Source organism: Triturus cristatus, chromosome 8, assembly GCF_964204655.1.
Source record: "Triturus cristatus chromosome 8, aTriCri1.1, whole genome shotgun sequence".
Classification (NCBI taxonomy): Eukaryota; Metazoa; Chordata; class Amphibia; order Caudata; family Salamandridae; genus Triturus; species Triturus cristatus.
Genome location: NC_140591.1, coordinates 1,368,970,889 through 1,368,990,609, shown reverse-complemented (window position 1 = coordinate 1,368,990,609; position 19,721 = coordinate 1,368,970,889). Strand labels below are relative to the sequence as shown.

The 19,721-nt window shown below is 46.3% G+C and overlaps 1 protein-coding gene across 1 annotated transcript; it reads left to right on the top strand.

The window, feature by feature from the left end:
* Positions 1–679: 679 nt before the first annotated feature.
* Positions 680–16,537, top strand: ADAMTS1 (ADAM metallopeptidase with thrombospondin type 1 motif 1). The gene is made up of 9 exons (XM_085623081.1): positions 680–1,684; positions 5,006–5,352; positions 6,371–6,503; positions 7,553–7,720; positions 8,616–8,902; positions 9,521–9,707; positions 9,796–9,971; positions 11,764–11,939; positions 13,725–16,537. The coding sequence occupies exons 1-9, from the start codon at positions 1,099–1,101 to the stop codon at positions 14,464–14,466; spliced, it is 2,802 nt and encodes a 933-aa protein (XP_085479207.1). The 5' UTR covers positions 680–1,098; the 3' UTR covers positions 14,467–16,537.
* Positions 16,538–19,721: the final 3,184 nt, after the last annotated feature.

The window sequence follows — 19,721 nt, the reverse complement described above, 5'->3', positions numbered from 1 at the left end:
AGTTTTTATGGTCGTCAGCATGGAACAGACTGATCTTCGATAAAAGAAGCTAGGGGTGGTCTGTGGTTTGCATGAACAAGACGGTCCCGCTCTGTGGAAACCTGCCCGTACTCTGCAACTCCGCACGTCCGCCAGCCCCTGCACCTGGTCGCTTCAATATTCTTTGCGGGAGTCTGTATCTTCCCATCCCACCTCTTACCCCACCATCAGCTCTCCCTCGTATTCCTTCTTCACGGAGCACTCACCGCTCCTCGGACCCTGTCCCCTAAACCTCGGGGCGCGCCCCGCACCGTCCCTGCCTGGACCCAGCCCTGTACTCCAAGGAGCTCGACTGCCCTCCAGTCCCCCCTTGACCCCGAGTCTAACGTCTACCAGCAGCACCTATGGAGTGAAAACTATTAGAAATCCGTACGTGCGCAATGCATACAAGACCGGCACTGGGGGCACATCCGTGCGCTCTTTGGCCGCGTTGCTGGCGCCTTGAGCCCGTGTGTCCTCAGCCCTCCCCCTCCGCTCCTCCTCCTGCATGATTGAAGATCCTTGGCTCGGCTCCAGAGGGGGCCCCAGGGGGAGGAGGCTCGGGCTCCGGATCACAGCTACGCACAGACCCAGCTCACGGCCCGGGGGAGGGGTTTCGGGGGTGCAGATACCATAAAAGTCAGACTGGGATCCCCTGCTCGAGCAGTGCGCTCAGAGGAGACGATAGCAGCGCTAGGTGGAACCTGGCAGCACTGGGGTGGCGCTGAACGAGGCGAACAGAAACCAGAGGAGCTTTTACAGAGCACGACGCGGGGCAGAACTGCCTTCCCACTGGAGTGGAACGAGGCGAAAACTTCTGCTTGATAATTTACAAAGTGTTTGGTGCTACTGCCCTGCGGTGCGCACGGGAGCCCTTCCACTGGCTACAGGAGCAGTCGTTGCAAAGAAGGACACGCCGGGATTCGGTGCAGAGGGGAACACGTTTCCACAGTCCTGTTAGCGCCTGCGACATGGACATACCCGTCTAGCGGTGAATTTTCAGGAGGCTGGTTGCACCCCAAAGATTGCACGCTACATTTGCATTGGTTTATTATTGGTGAAAGGGTTGTGGTGCCGCTGATGGCTATGGGTGCTTTCTGCCATCACCTGCTGCCCCTGTTGGCATTCCTGCATGTCGCCCTGGGCACCATGGAGGAGGAACTAATAGCCCCGGTGCGGGTGTCGTGGGACGCATCCCAGGGTGGCACGCCGCCCCCCGAGCACATGAAAACGGTCTACCGGCTCGACGCCTTCGGGAAGCAGCTGACCTTAGAACTGGAGCCGGACCGCAGCTTCTTGGCACCCGGCTTCACTCTGCAGTACGTGGGCAGCCCTTCGGGAGAGGACGCCGGCCAAGCGGGGGACCTGGCCCGCTGCTTCTATTCTGGCACCGTGAATGGGGACCCCTCGTCCAGCGCGGCGCTGAGCCTCTGCGGGGGCCTCCGAGGGGCCTTCTACCTGCAGGGCGAAGAGTTCTTCATCCAGCCCAGCAACCACTCCCTGGCTGCGGAGGAGGGCCCCGGGCCAGCAGCCCCCACCATGCTGCACCTCATCCGCAGGAGGGTGCCGGGGCGCAGGGGCCCCAAGTGCGGGGTGACCGACCAGCCGCCACCCGTAGGAGCCGCCGAGGGGGCCCGGCCAGCAGGCGAGCCCCCCGTGCACACAGGTATGCGCACAAGCTTGAAACTTGGCAAGGGTAAAAGGGGTCACCTGCTGGACCTAAGACACAGTGACGTCTTTCAGCCGGGTAGGCCTTCTACATTCAAGCGCGCTCCACGTCTGTTTGACTAGTAGGGAGAGACGGTCCTCACACTCTCACCCCTGCAGGCTGCAACAGCAGGACATTTCTGTCTGCCACAGCAGGTCGCACCTGCCTCTCCCATAGCAGACTAGCACTGCAGGGCGCACCTGCCTCTCTCCCATAGCAGACTAGCACAGCAGGGCGCACCTGCCTCTCCCATAGCAGACTAGCACTGCAGGTCACACTAGCCGTTGGAGCAATCAACAACTGCAGATAACACACAGCACCTAACTACTGCACATCACACCTGTCTACCACATCAGATCCCCACTGCAGAGTGCATGCACTGCTTGTCAGAGCATTCAACTACCGTAGATAACACAAACTCACCACAGTAATCGACTACTGCAGATCACACCTGCTTACCACAGCAGATACCCACTGCAGATCACACTGCTCACCAGACTGGACAACCACTACAGATCCCACCTGCCCATCACAGGAACCACTGGAGATCACACCTGTCCACCACAGCAGACATCCGCTGCAGATCACACTGCTCATCAGAACACACAACCACTACAGATCCTAAATACACAGCTGCTGCAGATCCCACCTGCCTACCACAACAGAGAGCCTTTGCTCGTTCACCAAAGCAGGCCATTTAACCATAGTAGACAGTCACTGCAGATTACACCCGCCTACCACGGCAGACAGCCACTGCAAATACACCTGCCCTCCACAGAAGACGTGTACCATAGATCACACCTGCCATCCATAGCAGACAGCCACTGCAAATACACCTGCCCTCCACAGAAGACGTGTACCATAGATCACACCTGCCATCCATAGCAGACAGCCACTGCAAATACACATGCCCTCCACAGAAGACGTGTACCATAGATCACACCTGCCATCCATAGCAGACAAGTACCGCAAACCACACCTGTCCTCCACGGCAGACAGCCACTGCAAATACACCTGCCCTCCACAGCAGACAAGTACCGCAGATCACACCTGCCATCCATAGCAGACAAGTACAGCAAATCACACCTTCTCTCCACAGCAGACAAGTACCGCAAATCACACCTGCCCTCCACAGAACAGTTGCTGCAGATTACACTAGCGACACCCCGCAGACACCCGATTTTGGTCCCACCTGGCCACCAATGAATGCTTCTATTGTAGAGTACACCGGGCCACTACTGCACTTCACCGGCGCAAAGAACGCTTGTCGACTCTTGCCCACACCTGCCGATGTCTCCTGCACACTACAGATCAGGGCTACCAATTGAACCATGGCCAGAATGACTGCCTTGACTGTCTAAATATGACCCATTTCTTCCGACAGAACTTACCACACATAGGATAACCCCTCTTTAACACAGCCCTTGGAATGCTCTGTACTAAGTAACAAACATTCAAACAAAAGCCCAACATTTGATGGGTAATCTGGCACTGCCTGGATAGTGGCCATTACAGGGAACACCAGCCAGGTGCGCTGTCCTTTCAGGGTACCCATTGGTATAAGGATTGGTATTTTGAAGGTGCCTAGAAGGCTCTGTTTCATAGGTCACGCCCCTCTAAAGGGTTGGAATGTGTCTTAAAGGCAGCCGCGCGAGAAGTTGGCACAGCAACTTGAGGCACTTTGAGAAGTTCAGCGCCCATGAGACCCTAATATTCAGAAGGTTGAATAGTTAGAATTGCTACTGTTTTTTTGGGGGGGTGCGTGCATTGCCTAGAGGCGAGGCAGGGGCGTAACGCAGGCCCCTGGGTGGGCGTGAAGGACGACCCTCTACGACATTGAGTCCAATGGGGGCCCCCAGAAGGGCTGTGCGGGCCAGGAGCCCTCATCACATTCTGCAGGGACCCCTCATCATTTACAGTTGCGCCACTGCCTAGAGTGGAGAGGCAGGTAAGAGGGTTACAAGAGTTATCAGGAACACTGTACCCAAAAGGGATACCACTTTTAAGGGGAACCGTGCTTCGAAGAGATGCCAATTCAGTGTTGCAAAGCGCCTTTATCTCTTTAGTGACTCCCCGCTTCAGTATGATGACCTCCCTGCCTCATTGAGCTGTTCATTCACATGCAGGGATGTGTTTATTTATTTTTAGTTGAAAACTTTCAGTGTTTTTGGCTCAAAGGAAAATGCAATGGAAATAATTGAATTTGACACACAAAATGCACGTACACATCACGGTAAAGCTTAAGTAGGCCAAAACAAAATTACTATACCAGCTTTGCTTTCTTATGTGAAGTTACAGCGCAGCCCGCCCCGAATGCTCAACTTTATGCAGATAGAAGTTTTATCTCTGATGGAAAAATGCGCACTGCAGTTTCCAGTCACAGACGCACGCGGGCACCGCGAGCAGCCTGGAAGGGCAGGCCTGCCTCGCGCCTGGCGTGTCTGATCACCTGCACCGGGCACGCCTCCGTGACCTTGGCGCGCACGGGGCCGCAGGGCTACGGTTCCGCGGCAGGGGCGCGCGCGAGGGCTGACAGGCAAGGGTAGGCTGGTTTAGGCCCAGGGAGCGGTCTAAGGTGGCCGAGGGTACCGGCTCTGTGGCTGCAGCCGCGGGCACCGCACCTGCATTTGCAACCATGAGCTCATTCTGTAACCTCCATTCGAATAAAGCTGCTGCATGGTGACTCAGCGGCCGCCTGGCCAAGATCTCTCTGAGCGTTTATTGCGGCCCAGGCGGTTTAGTAGACTGTAAAATATAAACTCTGCTCAGGTTACCGGCTGCAGCCAAGTCTTTCAGGTCCCAACAAGGCCTCTTCAGGCTTTCCCTTTAAAATGTGGCAGCTCGTAAACTGTAGGTTTCCAATCCATTGCATCTTTTTTTTTATTGCAAATGCGTAAGCACTAGACTCGAGTTCCAAATCAGGGCCTCTTCACTTTCCCTAATATATACATGTGATCTAGTGCCTCAGTGCACTTAATTTTAAACTTGGGAGGGTTTGGAGACAAGCGGGAAAAAAATGGAGAGATGCATGTTATGCCACCAGCATTTGTATAGTACATTTGTGCGGGTTCTAGGCCCTTTCTTTATGTGCCTACCTCCTCTTCAAGGCTCTGCACATGTGTGAAAGAGGATGGCGCCGTTTTCTAAGTTTCTAACCTGCAATCCATCAGTACGCTTTAAACATCTTGTAACAGTTGCTATTTTCCCAGGATGTACAAGATCAACAATTTAGCCATTGATCTACGTAAAATAAATGTCGACTCATCTGTTTTTTAAAAGGGCTTGGAAACAGAAGGAAGAAGCGCTTTGTCTCTACTCCCCGCTATGTGGAGACCATGCTTGTGGCTGACCAGTCCATGGCGGAATTCCACGGCAGTGGCCTGAAGCACTACCTGCTCACCCTGATGTCCGTAGCGGCTAAGCTCTACAAGCACCCCAGTATTCGGAACGCCATCAACCTAGTGGTGGTGAAGATCTTAGTGGTGTACGACGAGCAGAAGGGTCCAGATGTGTCGTCCAATGCCGCTCTGACCTTGAGGAACTTCTGCAGCTGGCAGAAGCAGCATAACCCGCCCAGTGACCGGCATGCCGAGCACTACGACACTGCCATCTTGTACACCCGACAGGTGAGTCCGTTACCTCTGTTTATGGACAGGCCTTGACAACAAAGGGGATAGATGTGACCAAGGGGCCGATTTCAAGTTTGACGGTCCGATGGACCGCCAAACCTGCAGTTGCAATGCAGCACCGAAGATCCGACCGCCGTATTACAACTTTGGTGATCTGACTGCCACTGGACCACCGCTACCGCTGGGGATCCGTGATCCATCAGCGGTGGCGTGGCGGTCTGAGGCCTCAATATGCTGAGGTGCCTCAGCAACACTGCAAAGCATATTATGAATTTCCTCACCGCCACAGTTTTCATGGCAGTAAGCCTGCTATGAAAAGTCTAGTGGTTGGGAAACTAAGGGGGCCCTACAGGGCCCCTTTTTGCCTCTGGGCCTGGGGATGCCTGCAGGAGAGCACATGTTGTGCCCTCCTGTATGCATGCACCCCCAGTTGCTGCATGGCATGGACTTAAAAGTTAATTTAGTTCCAGAACGCACATTGGTGGTCTCACAATGATGGCGTGCTAAGGCTCACATATGAGCCTTAGCACAGCACTGCCGTGGGGCCGCTCAAGCACAGCCCACCAGACTAGGAGAAAACTCCTAATCTAGCAGGCGGTTGAATTTGGCAGTGTGGGAGAGGGGCGCTGGCTTGGCGGCACACACCTACAATGCCAAACTTGTAATCAGGCCCTAAGTTTGTTTTGTAGCAAATTTAGGTTGTGCATAGGTTTCACACAAGTAGCAGAATTATTGGTAAACAACATTTTATGTCTATTTAAATGTTATGTGGCATGGCTCATTGTGTCTGTGCACGTGTGTGAGTAAATTACCTTTGGCATCATACTTCTAAATGGGCTAACTTCTCCCACGTGCTGCATGTTGACATGGCAATTAATGGGCATTAGTCAAGGCACCTTTCATTGATCACCAAGTCTGATGTTCAGGCCAGCTGGTAGAGTTAGCCCATGCTCTGTCAAGACTCATTCTTGAACCTGTTTATTAATGAGCAGGCCTTCCTTTTCCATGTTGCCAGGACCTTTGCGGCGCCAAGACTTGCGACACACTGGGGATGGGTGATGTAGGAACCGTCTGTGACCCCACGCGAAGTTGCTCAATTATTGAAGACGACGGGCTACAGGCTGCGTTCACCACTGCTCATGAATTAGGTAAGACAAACATTGTAATGGCATAAAGTGTGGTTCTCTGGGTTGGGGCTCATTTCACAGTGGTCATAGTAGTTTCCTCAAATGCAACTCTTGCACCCCTTGCTACATAAAGCGTGCCCCCTCACTCCCATAAGTTTACGCATGAGGCCTGGGCCTCATTTCCCAGTGCATTGGCGTTTTAGTTTGCAGAACAGATGGTCTTATAATGACATGTTCCAGGGATGTTTCAGCTGCAGTCTTCCTAGCCAGCAACATCTGCTGGGCTATGGGCGATGATGCAATATGATGGCACGCTGGAAGCAGAATGCGAGCAAACGTGTTCCTTCCCCATTTGCAGACATGTGTGTCTTATTTGCGAGTAGAAATGGCTCCCAGAGCTGCAATCTCCCCTTTTCAGGGGGTCTAACTCACTAACCTGGATTGTGAGATGGCCATGTGCTGTACTTTTAATAGATGCCCCCTTTAGAAATCTGCTATGCCCTGCACATATGAGCAAGCGAGTGCTTGATTTTCTAGAGTTTTCTATCTCTTAAGGCAGTCTCAATGCAGCTTTGAGTGAGGCTCATGGGGCACATTTGCTAATATTTTTCCCTGGCTTGACACTCTCGAAAGGCAAAAAAAAAAGTATTTAAGAACGTTTTAAGCCAAGGAGAGCCTAACGAATGTCATAAACCCTGCAATACGCGGCTGTAAATCATAGATTTTTCCTTTGCTTGAGACTATTTTAAGCCAGGGAACAACTGGTCATAAGCCAGGCAAAAGCTTTAGTAAACCAGACCAGACCTTAAGTTAATGATCTGTCTCTTATTGCACCAAAAGGGATCCCTTGTTTGAAGCTTGTTTCTATTTATCTAGCCACTAAGAAGCAGTTTTCGGACAGGTATCTATGCTTGATGGATTTAATTCATCTATAATGGGTCCAGACCCTCCTCCAGGAATATTTGCAATAGCCGGATAACTTGCCTTGTGGATATATGTTGCTTGCCTGCCAAGGCCGAGGTGACAAGTAACTTGCAGAAAAGTGCTGAGCGGTCTTGTCTTTTCTTTAGGACACGTGATGAACATGCCCCACGATGAGGCGCAGCAGTGTGCTGGCGTGAACATTGCCAACCAAGGTTCCCACATGATGGCGTCCATGCTTTCCAACTTGGACCGTAACCAACCTTGGTCTCTCTGCAGCGCGTACACAATCACATCCTTCCTGGACAATGGCCATGGTGAGTATACTGAAATGGTGTCTTCATTTGTCCTATTATATGAAGCTGTGCTTTTTAAAAAAACATGTATTGTCATTTTTTTTGTTTTCTTCATGCACACGTGGTCTTTACATTTTTTCCTTTTTATGGTCCCACCTACTTTTCTTGCTGCATCTTGAACTTCCTTTCCACCGTGTTAGGTCTTGCACATAATGGGGTAAAGTGCCAGTAATTGTGCACTTGTGAAGTCGCTCACACAAATAACACATGGGCGCATACGTGGGCTTTGTGTGCAAGCTGCGCACTAGTCCGGGGCAGTGGTTCAATTTTGAACTGAATCGAGCGTGTGCTTTGTAAATTCCAGTGCCTGTGTGCTAATCACACTACGGGTTCCCCGAAGTAACATCTTTCCAAAACTAGAATGTCACAATTTTATAATTCCATAGCCCTAAATATTTGAAAATCTTGAATTTAAGGGCCAAATTCCATAAGGAGAAAAAGTGTATACCCTTTCCCTATGCCAGGTAGAGATGCAGGAAATGTCCGAAGTTTAAAGTAGGAACTAAAATGGCTTTATTGCAATCGACTACTACAGTGGTCTTGTTTTTAAAAACTGAAAAATTTATGAAAGGATGTCTGCAAGCCAAGGAAAAAGCAGCGTGGTCGAAAAATGTCACCACGCCTTCGTCAGAATCTTGTCCGCCCCTTTTTACATGGAATTTTACAAATTTACTCTTCTTGCCACTAACCTTTTGACCAATTTTGGTGTCAGAGTATTTAAAAGTATTTCTCCTCTCTGAATGTCACTGCATTAGTAGTGTGTCATAATAGACATCTGCCTAACTTTATTCAAATGAACCAGTTTGCTTTTCAAAATAGCAGCCCTAACTTTTTGCACCTTTCTTTCTGCTTTTAGGAGAGTGCTTGCTGGACAAACCTCACAGGCCTGTGGCGCTCCCCACCGATCTCCCGGGCATCTTGTATGACGTCAACAAACAGTGCCAGTTCACGTTTGGGGATGACTCCAAGCACTGTCCAGACACCGCAAGCACATGCACCACCCTGTGGTGCACTGGCAACTCCGGAGGCATGATCGTCTGCCAAACCAAACACTTCCCATGGGCAGACGGCAGCAGCTGCGGAGACGGCAAATGGTGCATCAATGGCAAGTGCTTGGACAAGAAGGACAAGAAACAATATGATGTAAGCTTCCGCAGTCTTAAATGCATCGATACAAATACAAATTCACATCGTAATTGTAATTGCATTTTTATAGCACTTACTAGCCCATACGATGGGTCGAAGCGCTTTTTGGAGAGTAGCATGCTACTCCGGAACCCAGAAAGGATTAGTGGTGAACTAGTATAGGGAAATATGAAATTATTTTGAGTGTTGGACCTGTGAGTTTGTTATTTGGAATGAAAAAGGATAGTGGAGGGATAGAAGAGGGAAGGGTCTAGAAATTGTGGGTTTTTTTTTAGATCATAGTAATAGGAAGAGGTTTGGGATGAGTAAATAGGAGGGGGATGCAGCCTATTTGTATTAGGCCTAGCGTAGATGTAGTGTTTTGCAAGTCTATCAGTGATGTATCTTTACCTTAAATACTACCACTTACCAATGGGTCTGGCAGTTGTTAAACAAAGCCCGGCTGACTAACCTCTTCCCTTACCCAAATCTCATTAAAAAAAATCACTCTCACTTCTGTCAGATTCATGTCAGTCACTAGCGTAATTTCGAAAGCGTTTTCTTTCATTGATAATCGAGGTATAATTTGCGTCCAGAAATTTAATTTGTGGCTTATGTTTTATTATATTGTTTCAGACTCCTGTGAATGGAAACTGGGGTTCCTGGGGCGGATGGGGTGAGTGCTCGAGGACGTGTGGTGGAGGAGTGCAGTATTCTATCAGAGAGTGCGACAATCCAGTCCCGAAGAATGGGGGGAAGTATTGCGAAGGCAAGCGGGTGCAGTACCGATCGTGCAACGTCATCGACTGCCCAGAGAACAACGGTAAGTTACATTCACACAATAATATATGGGGCGTAAAACTGCAGGAAAGAAGGGTGGAAATCTAAGATTTCATGTACTGTTCCTACAGGCAAGACTTTCAGAGAGGAGCAGTGTGAAGCACACAATGACTTGTCCAAGTCTCCATTTGGAAATGGGCCTGCCGTAGAGTGGATTCCTAAATTTGCTGGAGTGTCTCCAAAAGACCGATGTAAACTTGTCTGTCGGGCAAAAGGCACTGGCTATTTCTTCGTACTGCAACCAAAGGTAAGTTTGCAAATCAATTATTTTTACCTTATTTGACTAGATCATGATCTAAGCTAACATTTGCATTTCCTTGTTCAAGGAAGAGGTGTGAATTATTTGGTAAATTTGTAAGCTGTGGAACAGGGAGACTCGAGTATTAATGTATCCTCCCCTAGTACCTCAATTTCGTGCATTGCTTTATCTCCTTCTGCTGAAACAGAAAGATGAGGGGTGCAATGCCTGCTAAAGTCTCAGCTACTAGCAATCGTTCGAGCCTGCATTACATTCCACTGTTTTTAGGACCACTTTGACACGCCAGTTAGCGATCAGCTGTGTGGAAATCAGACTTGATCCTCCTCCAATAGGAACATTCCAGCTCAAGCTACCAGACCAGGTGTCCTTCAGACAGGCACACAGGCAAACCTGGCTTGAATCAGCAGAAGTGACCTAAAGTCAGGTGCAGCTTGAGTCCTTGGGGCCATCAAGTTTGTGGCTCACACCTGTCTATACCCGCAAGTAGGGTGTCACACTAAAACACAAAGGTGATTGGTGGATTGATCGCAAAAGTCTCAGCCCCTGACATTTTTAAGAAATCATTCCACCACGCTGTGTGTTTCAGTTATCTCCTTGCAGGATGACTGACAGAATATCGAAAACACAAACATCATGTGGACAGAATATTGTGGCAAAAATATTGAGAAGATAAGTGCAAATAGGCAAGTATAGATGTACTGTTCTTGACTCCACATCTACGTACATAGAAGATATATATATATCATAAAGGTACATATATGTAGAGTTATATATAGTAAAACTTTACTTACCTATGGAAACTTACAGGCACAACATGTTTGTCCTTGATAGTTTTGACACAATATTTTCTCCCACAATATTTGTGTTTTTGATATTTTAGGCCTATAGAGGGGATACTCAGTCACAAACATGAAGGATGTGCCGTCCACCGTATTACGATCCCCATAGGATAGAATGTGGTCGTAATACGGCGGATGGGATATCTGTCATCTTTGTGACGGACTGTTCCCCTCCACACACCTCCAAATCAGGCCCTTTGTCTAAATACCCTCCTTGGATATTTGTCATGTTCTTTCTGTCAAAATATAGGAGTGTTTAGAAACCAGCCTTCTTCCAACATTAGATGCTCTTTAACACACTAAGTTGATATGTTTGTCCAAGTACAGCTCTTTTTAAGCTTTTCACATAGCTAGAAGGTTTCCCAAATACAAACTAATTAATTCCATATTTTTGCACATGATGCTGCTCGTGGTTTGTATTGAGCACGTTTGTATGTCTTTCTTTGAGGTCGCTTTCAGTCCAGTTTGTAGGGAAAGCATGGTTTATAATTAATTGAACATAGCAATGACCTTAGTTGATCATTGTGCACACTCTGCAGAGGGTTCTGCGTGGTGTGTTACTCTGTGATCTTTTGACTGCTGGTACTGCTGCTCAGTCACAACCCACCAATTGAATGCCACTATTCATTCTACAGATAGGCGAGCAAAGTTGAGTTTCTTAAACTTCAAATTGTTACCAGTTTTTAAAGGTTGGTGAAATGATTGTTTTGTGTTTAGTGAGAGTTGTAATTGTTAGTTTTTGTGTTACCCGCCTTAAAACAGTAGGTTCACTAAATGTGCTCTGCCTGTGTTCTCTGTGGTGGCCTGACCACACAGGAAGTTTCTTATACTTCAGTACTAGCCAGTCATGTTTATTAATTGCAAAGCACACTCATTCAAATGTTGAAGTGGTACTTAAGACTATAAAATAACAGTCCCATTGTATGTGTTGCTCTTCCCAGGTCGTGGACGGCACCTCCTGCAGCCCTGATTCCACCTCCATCTGCGTCCAGGGGCAGTGCGTGAAAGCCGGGTGTGACCGTGTCATTAACTCCAATAAGAAGTTTGACAAGTGTGGAGTGTGTGGAGGCAACGGGTCCACCTGCAAGAAAGTTACAGGCACCGTCCTTAGTGCCAAGTAAGTAAAAATGCACATTTGCCCTGAGCGAGTTGCACGCTGTTCCATACAATAAGTCACTAGGTGACCAAGGAAGCTGACATGGCGATTCAGACCGTATTTACATTTTAACTGGTTTAAATAACCAAAGGTCAGTTAATCAGTTACCAGTTCAAAGTCAAGTTATAATGCACTATGTGCTCGTGTTTGGTGGCAGCAGCTTTGGAGTTCCACCTTTCCAAACAAACACATAGAATGCCATGACTCCATGCTAAAAAATGTCCGAGAGTCACATAGTCTTAGATGGTAGGTTCTGTCCTGACATATAGTGCCTGGCAGTCATGACTTCCTAAGTGGAAGGTTCTATACTGGCATAGGTCCAAAGTGAAATATGGAGGGCGTGGTACATCTATCCTGGTAAAAGTCAATGGCTACTAATGCTGATGACCAACTAGGTGGAAAGTGACATATTGTATTAGTGGCCACTATTTTTGACAAACTTATCGGGCTCTGTTCTGGCACATGTCGATGGTGAATGGTAGCCATCTTGACCTGCTAGTTGGCAGCTTCAGTTTTGGCATGTATGCCATAACTGATGCAATTTGTATAATTAATTGGTGGTTGAAACCTATTCTCAGAGGGTAGAGTCCACTGTTCACATAAGTGATTCAGTGGCTTAAGTTACAGAGAAGTTCATGGAAAAATTGGCGTCTTACCTGAAATATTTTCAAACCTGACAAAAAATGGTCCCACCAGAGCATATTTCAAGGACTTCTTGCTTCAAGGATTGTTGCTCGTGAGGAAGTGAGGCTGGCCTCAACAAAACTTAATTTGTGGACATCTAGACAATTTCAGTTTCCAGTGCTGGCTACCATTTTCTTAAGTACAAATATATATTATATCTTCTAGCACCATGGTGAAAGATTCATTAAATTATACTTTAAGATTTATTTTATGGTTGTGGTAAGTCACACACTTTGCTATTTACCTAAACCACAATGATAATGGCTGGTTTCTAATTTGAAAGTTGTGCTTGAATTGTCCTGAAACATCAAAAATATTGGCTAGTGCAATGAATATGGCCATTAGTTCATCCAAAAATGAAGTAAATTAATGATAGCACTCGCTTTTAAAAAATCCACTTTACTTGGATTTTATTCTGTTTATCTGGCAGGTCAATGGTTAGTACGCATTTAGTTTAATAATGCCTTATCAAAAATGAGAGAGGTTAGGACAGGAAAAAGTATAGGGAGACCTAAGCTGCAGTCAATGAGTAACTTCACTTACTGGGAATGTTAGAATAACAGCAGCCCTACTAACACCCGGGGACATCTACTTCTTTGCTTTCTTTAATTTGAAAGCCAAAAAACTTCCACATACAAGTATAACTGAAAGAAAAGTTATTCTGAAAAGTGCACTATGTAGTCAAACAAATATAAAAAAAAATGTACTGGTCAGTGGGCAAAATATTAATAGAAAAAAAAAGAAAAACAAAATCACATTTGTAATCCACCTGTCAACAAATTTAAAATAGACCAGTCATAATATCCTTCACAAAACGTTCATTATGTATTGTACCTGCAGTGCCCTCGTTTAAATCAACCAATTCACTTTCCGTTGCCCAACATCTCATCGCTGGCCAGGCGAAACAGGATATGACCATGTTGAGTGGCCAATTAAAGGGCATAATCGTGAATAAATGATGCTAAGATTCTGGTCGTTTGTGTTCAGGTTTTTGACTGCTCATGCTTTCAGTAAACCATCTGTGCATGAAGAGTTACAATGTTTCTTCCTTACTCTTTCTAGGCCTGGCTACCATGATGTTGTCACTATTCCTGCTGGGGCTACAAGTGTAGAAGTGAAACAGCGCAACCACAGAGGCTCTAGGCACGACGGCAGCTTCCTTGCCATTAAAGCCGCCGACGGTACCTATATCCTGAATGGGGACTACACCTTATCAACCACAGAGCAAGATATCACCCAAAAGGGAAACATCCTGAGGTACAGCGGCTCCTCAGCCAGCCTGGAAAGGATTCGCAGCTTCAGTCCGCTGAAAGAACCTATCACTGTCCAAGTGCTCACCGTGGGCGATTCACGTCGGCTGAAAATCAAGTACATCTATTTTGTGAAGAAACTCTCATCCTCTGCTCCAGAGAAAGTGTTCCACAAAAAGAAAGAATCATTCAACGCTATCAAAGAGACCATTTTCTCAGAGTGGGTCATTGAGGAGTGGGGGGAATGCTCCAAGACGTGCGGCTCAGGCTGGCAGCGTAGAAACGTACAGTGCAAGGACATTAATGGACAGGTGACCACGGACTGTGCTAAGGAACTGAAGCCAGTTGACATCCGGGCATGTTCAGACACACCATGCCCCCAGTGGCACCTGGGAGACTGGTCCAGCTGTTCCAAGACCTGTGGAAAAGGGTTTAGGAAGAGACTCTTGAAGTGTATCTCCTACACTGGCAGGAACTTGCCCCAAGAAAACTGTGACCCCTCTAAGAAGCCCAAGCATTTAATAGACTTTTGCTCACTCACAAACTGTAGCTAAGCAGCACTGAACAGACAAGTGAATGTATTGAGTCCACACTAAGCACTGCAGCAGGTGGGCTGGAGGTAGAATGTGTTGCTCTTAATATGTGCACTTCCTGGTGCAAGTTGATAGAGGAGAGTTCGTACGAATGGCGGTTGATGTTGCATCAACCACACATCATGCGAGTGTTAGGTTTGCTGGGACAGTACAGCTAATGTTCCAGGGCATTACCATTTCCTTTTCTTCTTAGTCTGTTGAAGTTGTTGACCGATGAAGACCGTACTGAAAGGTGGTGGCCAGTGGGAGTTTTCAGAAATCAGGTCAGGTTTTCTGCATATATCTGACCTGACGTTTTGGAAATTTGCTTGCTCTCGGGGCCAGACCAGCATAGTGTACAAGAACATTTTCAGGGCTCACCTACCTCACCAAGGAACGGCAAAAAGGACTAGAGAAAGGAGCTTCAAATTTACTATTCATGGCTGCTATTATTTCAGAGAATAGTTTTTTGCAGAATAATTGAAGCCATATTTTCAGAGGGCAAACAGAAAAAGAATTTAAAAGCTATATATAATTGTTTTTCAGTTGCGTATATTTGTGTATTGTTAATTGTCCCACCGCAATGTTCTCAATGTAAGAGAGATGTTCAGTCTTGATCATCATTCTTTCTCCAGCACTGAATCCTTCATTGATTCACCTGATTTATGTATTCCACATTATCTTGTATTCCACATTATCAAGTGCCCGGCAGAAGAAAGGGTTTAATCGCAGGCATATGGTAAGATGTCACAACATTTGTGTGTAAAGGCTTACACAGACACCCCTCAAAATGTCAGTGAAGTTGTCACTGCATTTGCTAACATTTCTCTGGAAGTAATATTGTGGTGCTTTTGCCATCTTTGTGATATCCCTATGCAAATGGTATCTTTCCCATTCCATCTAGCAGTCGATCTGATCAAAGCTAAGATTATCTGAGCAGCTTTACATTACCACCGAAGCTGGTGCTATCAAATATGATGTTCATAGAGGTAAGGCTTGTTGCTAAGATGTCTTGTGCATCTTCAAGTCTTAAGCAGTTCTTCTAGAATGTATTATGAATTTGTTTTCCTTTTCGAGCTAGTTTTCTGCATCATTTCTCTGCTACCCAAGAGGCAAAGGCGGTAAATTAAAATGTTGCTTGTGGTTCAAATAGACACATTGTTCCCTTTCAGCTATACTCCTGCTGATAAAGTTCTGTTACAGCAGACCAGTGTGGAGAAGTAAATTGGCTGCAAGTGTGTCCCAGTCAAGCATGTTGCGCTATGCTTTGGAGGCCGCTTGAGTTTTTTCTTCTTACAAGGCCAGTTTTAAAAACTTTTCCAATTCCTGACTTTTATTCTTCTCAGAAAGGTCTTATGCTATCCGGATCAAAAGCCCTGAGGGTCTTTTAAAACTCTGATACCAATGAATCGTATTAAACACTCCACCTATTGAAAGGCTGCTAGCCCATTGGATTGAAACACTTTTTTTAAAATGAACTTTTCTGCTTCTTCCTCAAAATCTTTGTATCCTCTGATAATGTATCTTGTAGTGGGCCAGTCTGTGTATTATTGATCAGTCTATTTGTGTCTGTGTGTACATAGATTCTATATATAGATATATATATATGTATGTAATTCTGCAAGACAGGTTACCAAGCTGAAAATAGTGAATCCGTTTGTTACAAAAATCTAAATGTCTGATGGGGATAGACAGCGCTGTGGAATAGCAGGTCCATCCACAGTTATATGCCAATACCAATGCCGTGGTGAATGTTCGATGAATGTTCATACCATGTTGTTGACGGTGAGATAATATGGCTTTCGTGTGTACATACTTAAATGTATTACTAGAATTTATACTTCATAAGTATTTGATATTCCCAGTCCTTCTGTGAAGGGTAATGGTTTGTCATAAATGCATATAATAAACGTATTTATTTTTGTACAACCTACCTTAATATGATATTTTTAAGTTATCACCTTTTCAAAAGTGCATATACGGTAACATGGATAGAGTATTTATACGGTATAATGTGTTACTAGCTGTAATAAAAAAACACAGAGAATCCTGATAGTGGTTGTATGTGCTTTGTCTCTTAAAGTAACCACAGATGTGTCAGATTTTCAGCACAGTCCTCGTCATAGGCACATGGACACAAACATATAGGAGAAGGGGTACTGTTTAAGCAGTTGAAGAGGTTCTTCCAAGACTTTTTGTACTTGTACTTTATTGGTTGCCATCTCATGTTTTATTCTCAGAATGGCGACTATTCCCAACAAGCATTTACAATTCAATAGGTCTCGCATTTACAAGAGTTTGAGCTATTGGCATTGTAAATAAAAATGCCTTTTATTTATGTGTTCTGAAAACAGATAAATAAAAGGCATTGCCATTTACAATGCCAATAGCTTAAACTCTTCAAATGCGAGACCTATTGCATTGCAAATGCGTTCGTGCAATACATTTTTTTGAAAAGTATTCGGAGAGAGCACGCCATGTTGAATGTTTGTGTGTTTTTTTATGGTTGGGTCAGAGAGTGAATGTAAGACCGAATCAGTTAATGAATCGATGCATGAGTGCAAAGATGAGTGGGGGAGTGCATGTATGATGATTTATTTAGACCCCAAATCCATCAATGATGCAAAAAGCACTTTGATTCCTAAGCCAGACCTATTGACATTGCCAACACTTGTTGGTTATTTAACTTAAATGGCTGTATTTCATCCGTTTAATTATCCATGAGAGGCAGGCCTGCATTACTCAATGCTGATTTCATGCAACACCAAGTTCATGCCAAGATTAGTCTGAAACCTCAAGACTCTGTTGCAGATGTTTGAAAAAGGTGTGTTGAGAGTGGGATCCAGAGGTACCCCCCAATCCATCATTTGCTGTAGAAGATTTAAATGCCACTGCTGTCACGTGGGACTTAAACCAGTGTCAAATGCGCAGACAGGTTTAGAACCTCCATGGGAGCCGAGTGATACTGCTTGAATTGTAATGACGTCCAACCGTACTCTTGTGTCATATACTGGTAGAAACTCCTGTAGGAGGAGCTGTGTACCAGTGGCTAGAGCTGTAGACTTTAAAGCATTCAGCACAGCAACCTCGCAGATGTTCAAAAGTGTTGTACAGCTGCGAGGCTACTGTGCAGCATGGTTGAAAGCAAAAGTTAACAAGCATTGGCATAGCCAATAGGTCTCGCCTTTGGGACCTTATAAGTGTTTAGCCATGCAACAGTTGCATAACTAAATACTTATAAAGGTCCCAAAAGCGAGACCTATTGGCTATGCAAAGCGGCCGTGAAAGTGATCGCGATCACATCAAACATCAAAGCGGCCGCGAAAGTGAAAGAAATCGCGGTAAAGCGCGGCGCGCGCGCCCGAGCACATGCACTGTAGCTCTAGGCTGGCCTGGTAGCACTTTTTGGAGCCCTCTCAATAAGTCTAGCCAGACCAGCGCATGCGCTGGGTCAGGCAAGACCTAAAAAGTGCTAAGACGCTGCTAGTGTTGACTTGTCACATAGCACTTTTTTTTCCACACGTTCAGCCATGCTGCACAAGCAGGTGGGCTGCTGTACAACAAAACTGAAAAAGCATTGGCAAAGCCAAATGTCTTGCCTATGCGTTTGTTTGCATCCTGTTCTTTCCAGTGGGTTATAAAGCATCTGGCATTTAATTGCCCATCAGTCTGCAGTGCATCACGCTAGTGATAATTTAATGCGCCTCAGGTTATTAATGTTTTGTGATTTTCGGTGGGATTTCAGCAGCAGTTGTGATGTAATTAATACTGCAATGTCACACTCAACACAACAGTCAAAGCTCCAACCCAACATCTTGTACAGGTACCTTGAAGGCACAGAGGCTTCTTCAAAATGCATGGTCACGGATACACATGGAAAAACACAAGATTTGTAAATAAAGAGGTTCTTAAAGCCGTGCACATACCTCTCAGAGTACCCAGGTCACATTCAAAGTTGCAACCCTGCCTATCTCATAACTCTGGGCTGGATGAAAAACCTTCCCGATACAGAAGCATCAGCTGAAAAATAATATTGATGGACAGGAACTTGCTTCCCAAAATCAGTAAATCAGGGTCTGGTCGATACCCAATCTTTGTGCTCCGATCTTCCTATCAATTGGCTTTGGTTTCGGACTTGTCAGCCAGGGCCCGGGAGCCGCGGTTGTCTGGAGCGAGTGGTGAATTACAGCTGCCGTTGGCTCTCGGTGCGGGCCGCCAAGTGCTGTGTAATCACCGCTGCTCTATCATTCGGGGGGTCTCGTTAATGAGCTTTCGCATCCGCGCTTCCTATTTTTGTAATGGCATTATCAATAACGCTAATAAACTGTCTGCCACGCGGGGGTCACGTGGGGACTCATTCCCGTTGAACCTCGCGCTGCGTCAAGCGCTCACCTTTTGATGGCTGCCGTCCATGGGAACCGCTTCCGTGCCTTGGCCGCGCTCCATCCCCAGAGACAGAGCCGCTGTACAAAAAGCCTTTGATTCTTCGCATGCTGTTGGATTTTATTGGCATGAACAAGCTGTGGGTGCAGGGATCACATACCGAGTGTTAAAAAGCCACATTTTGTTATTTGTGTATCTTGTCTCGGGGTGTGTGTGTGTGTGTGTGGCAGCGGCTAAGGTCATAGGAGGTGAAACGGCAACGTGCTCCAAATGTGGGAGTGCGTGTATCCACAAAGGGGCAGCAGGACATCAACAAATAAGGACACTTCAAAAGCATTCATTTTAAAATGGGAGTTATTTTGTTTCTCATTTCTTATTGTAATTTATATAGCGCTAACTACTCTAACGACGTGCTAAACCACGACTGGGTGAGTCTCACGGTACTTGTAAACCTTTATTTTGTTGGCATTTTGGAAAAATAAAAAATGCCTAAATTGGCACTTAGATACATCTCTGCTTCTGCGTTAGGTTTTGTCTCACTATGGCTGGCGGCATAGGTTGTTACACTCCGTCTCGTCCTCCTGCTTCCACACCCTCCGCCTCCTACGTAAGACCTTCAAATGGATCCCCCTCGAACACAGAAATACCGTCACTCACGCCCTGGTCACCGGCAGACTCGACTACGGCAACGCATTCTATGCCAGATTAAACAAAAACCTCACCCGCAAGCTATAGAACATCCAGAACGCCGCTGCAAGACTGGTCCTCAACCTACCAAGACACTTCCACATCTCCCAGCACCTGCGCACAATCCACTGGCTTCTCATCGAAGCTAGAGTCACCTTCAAGATGCT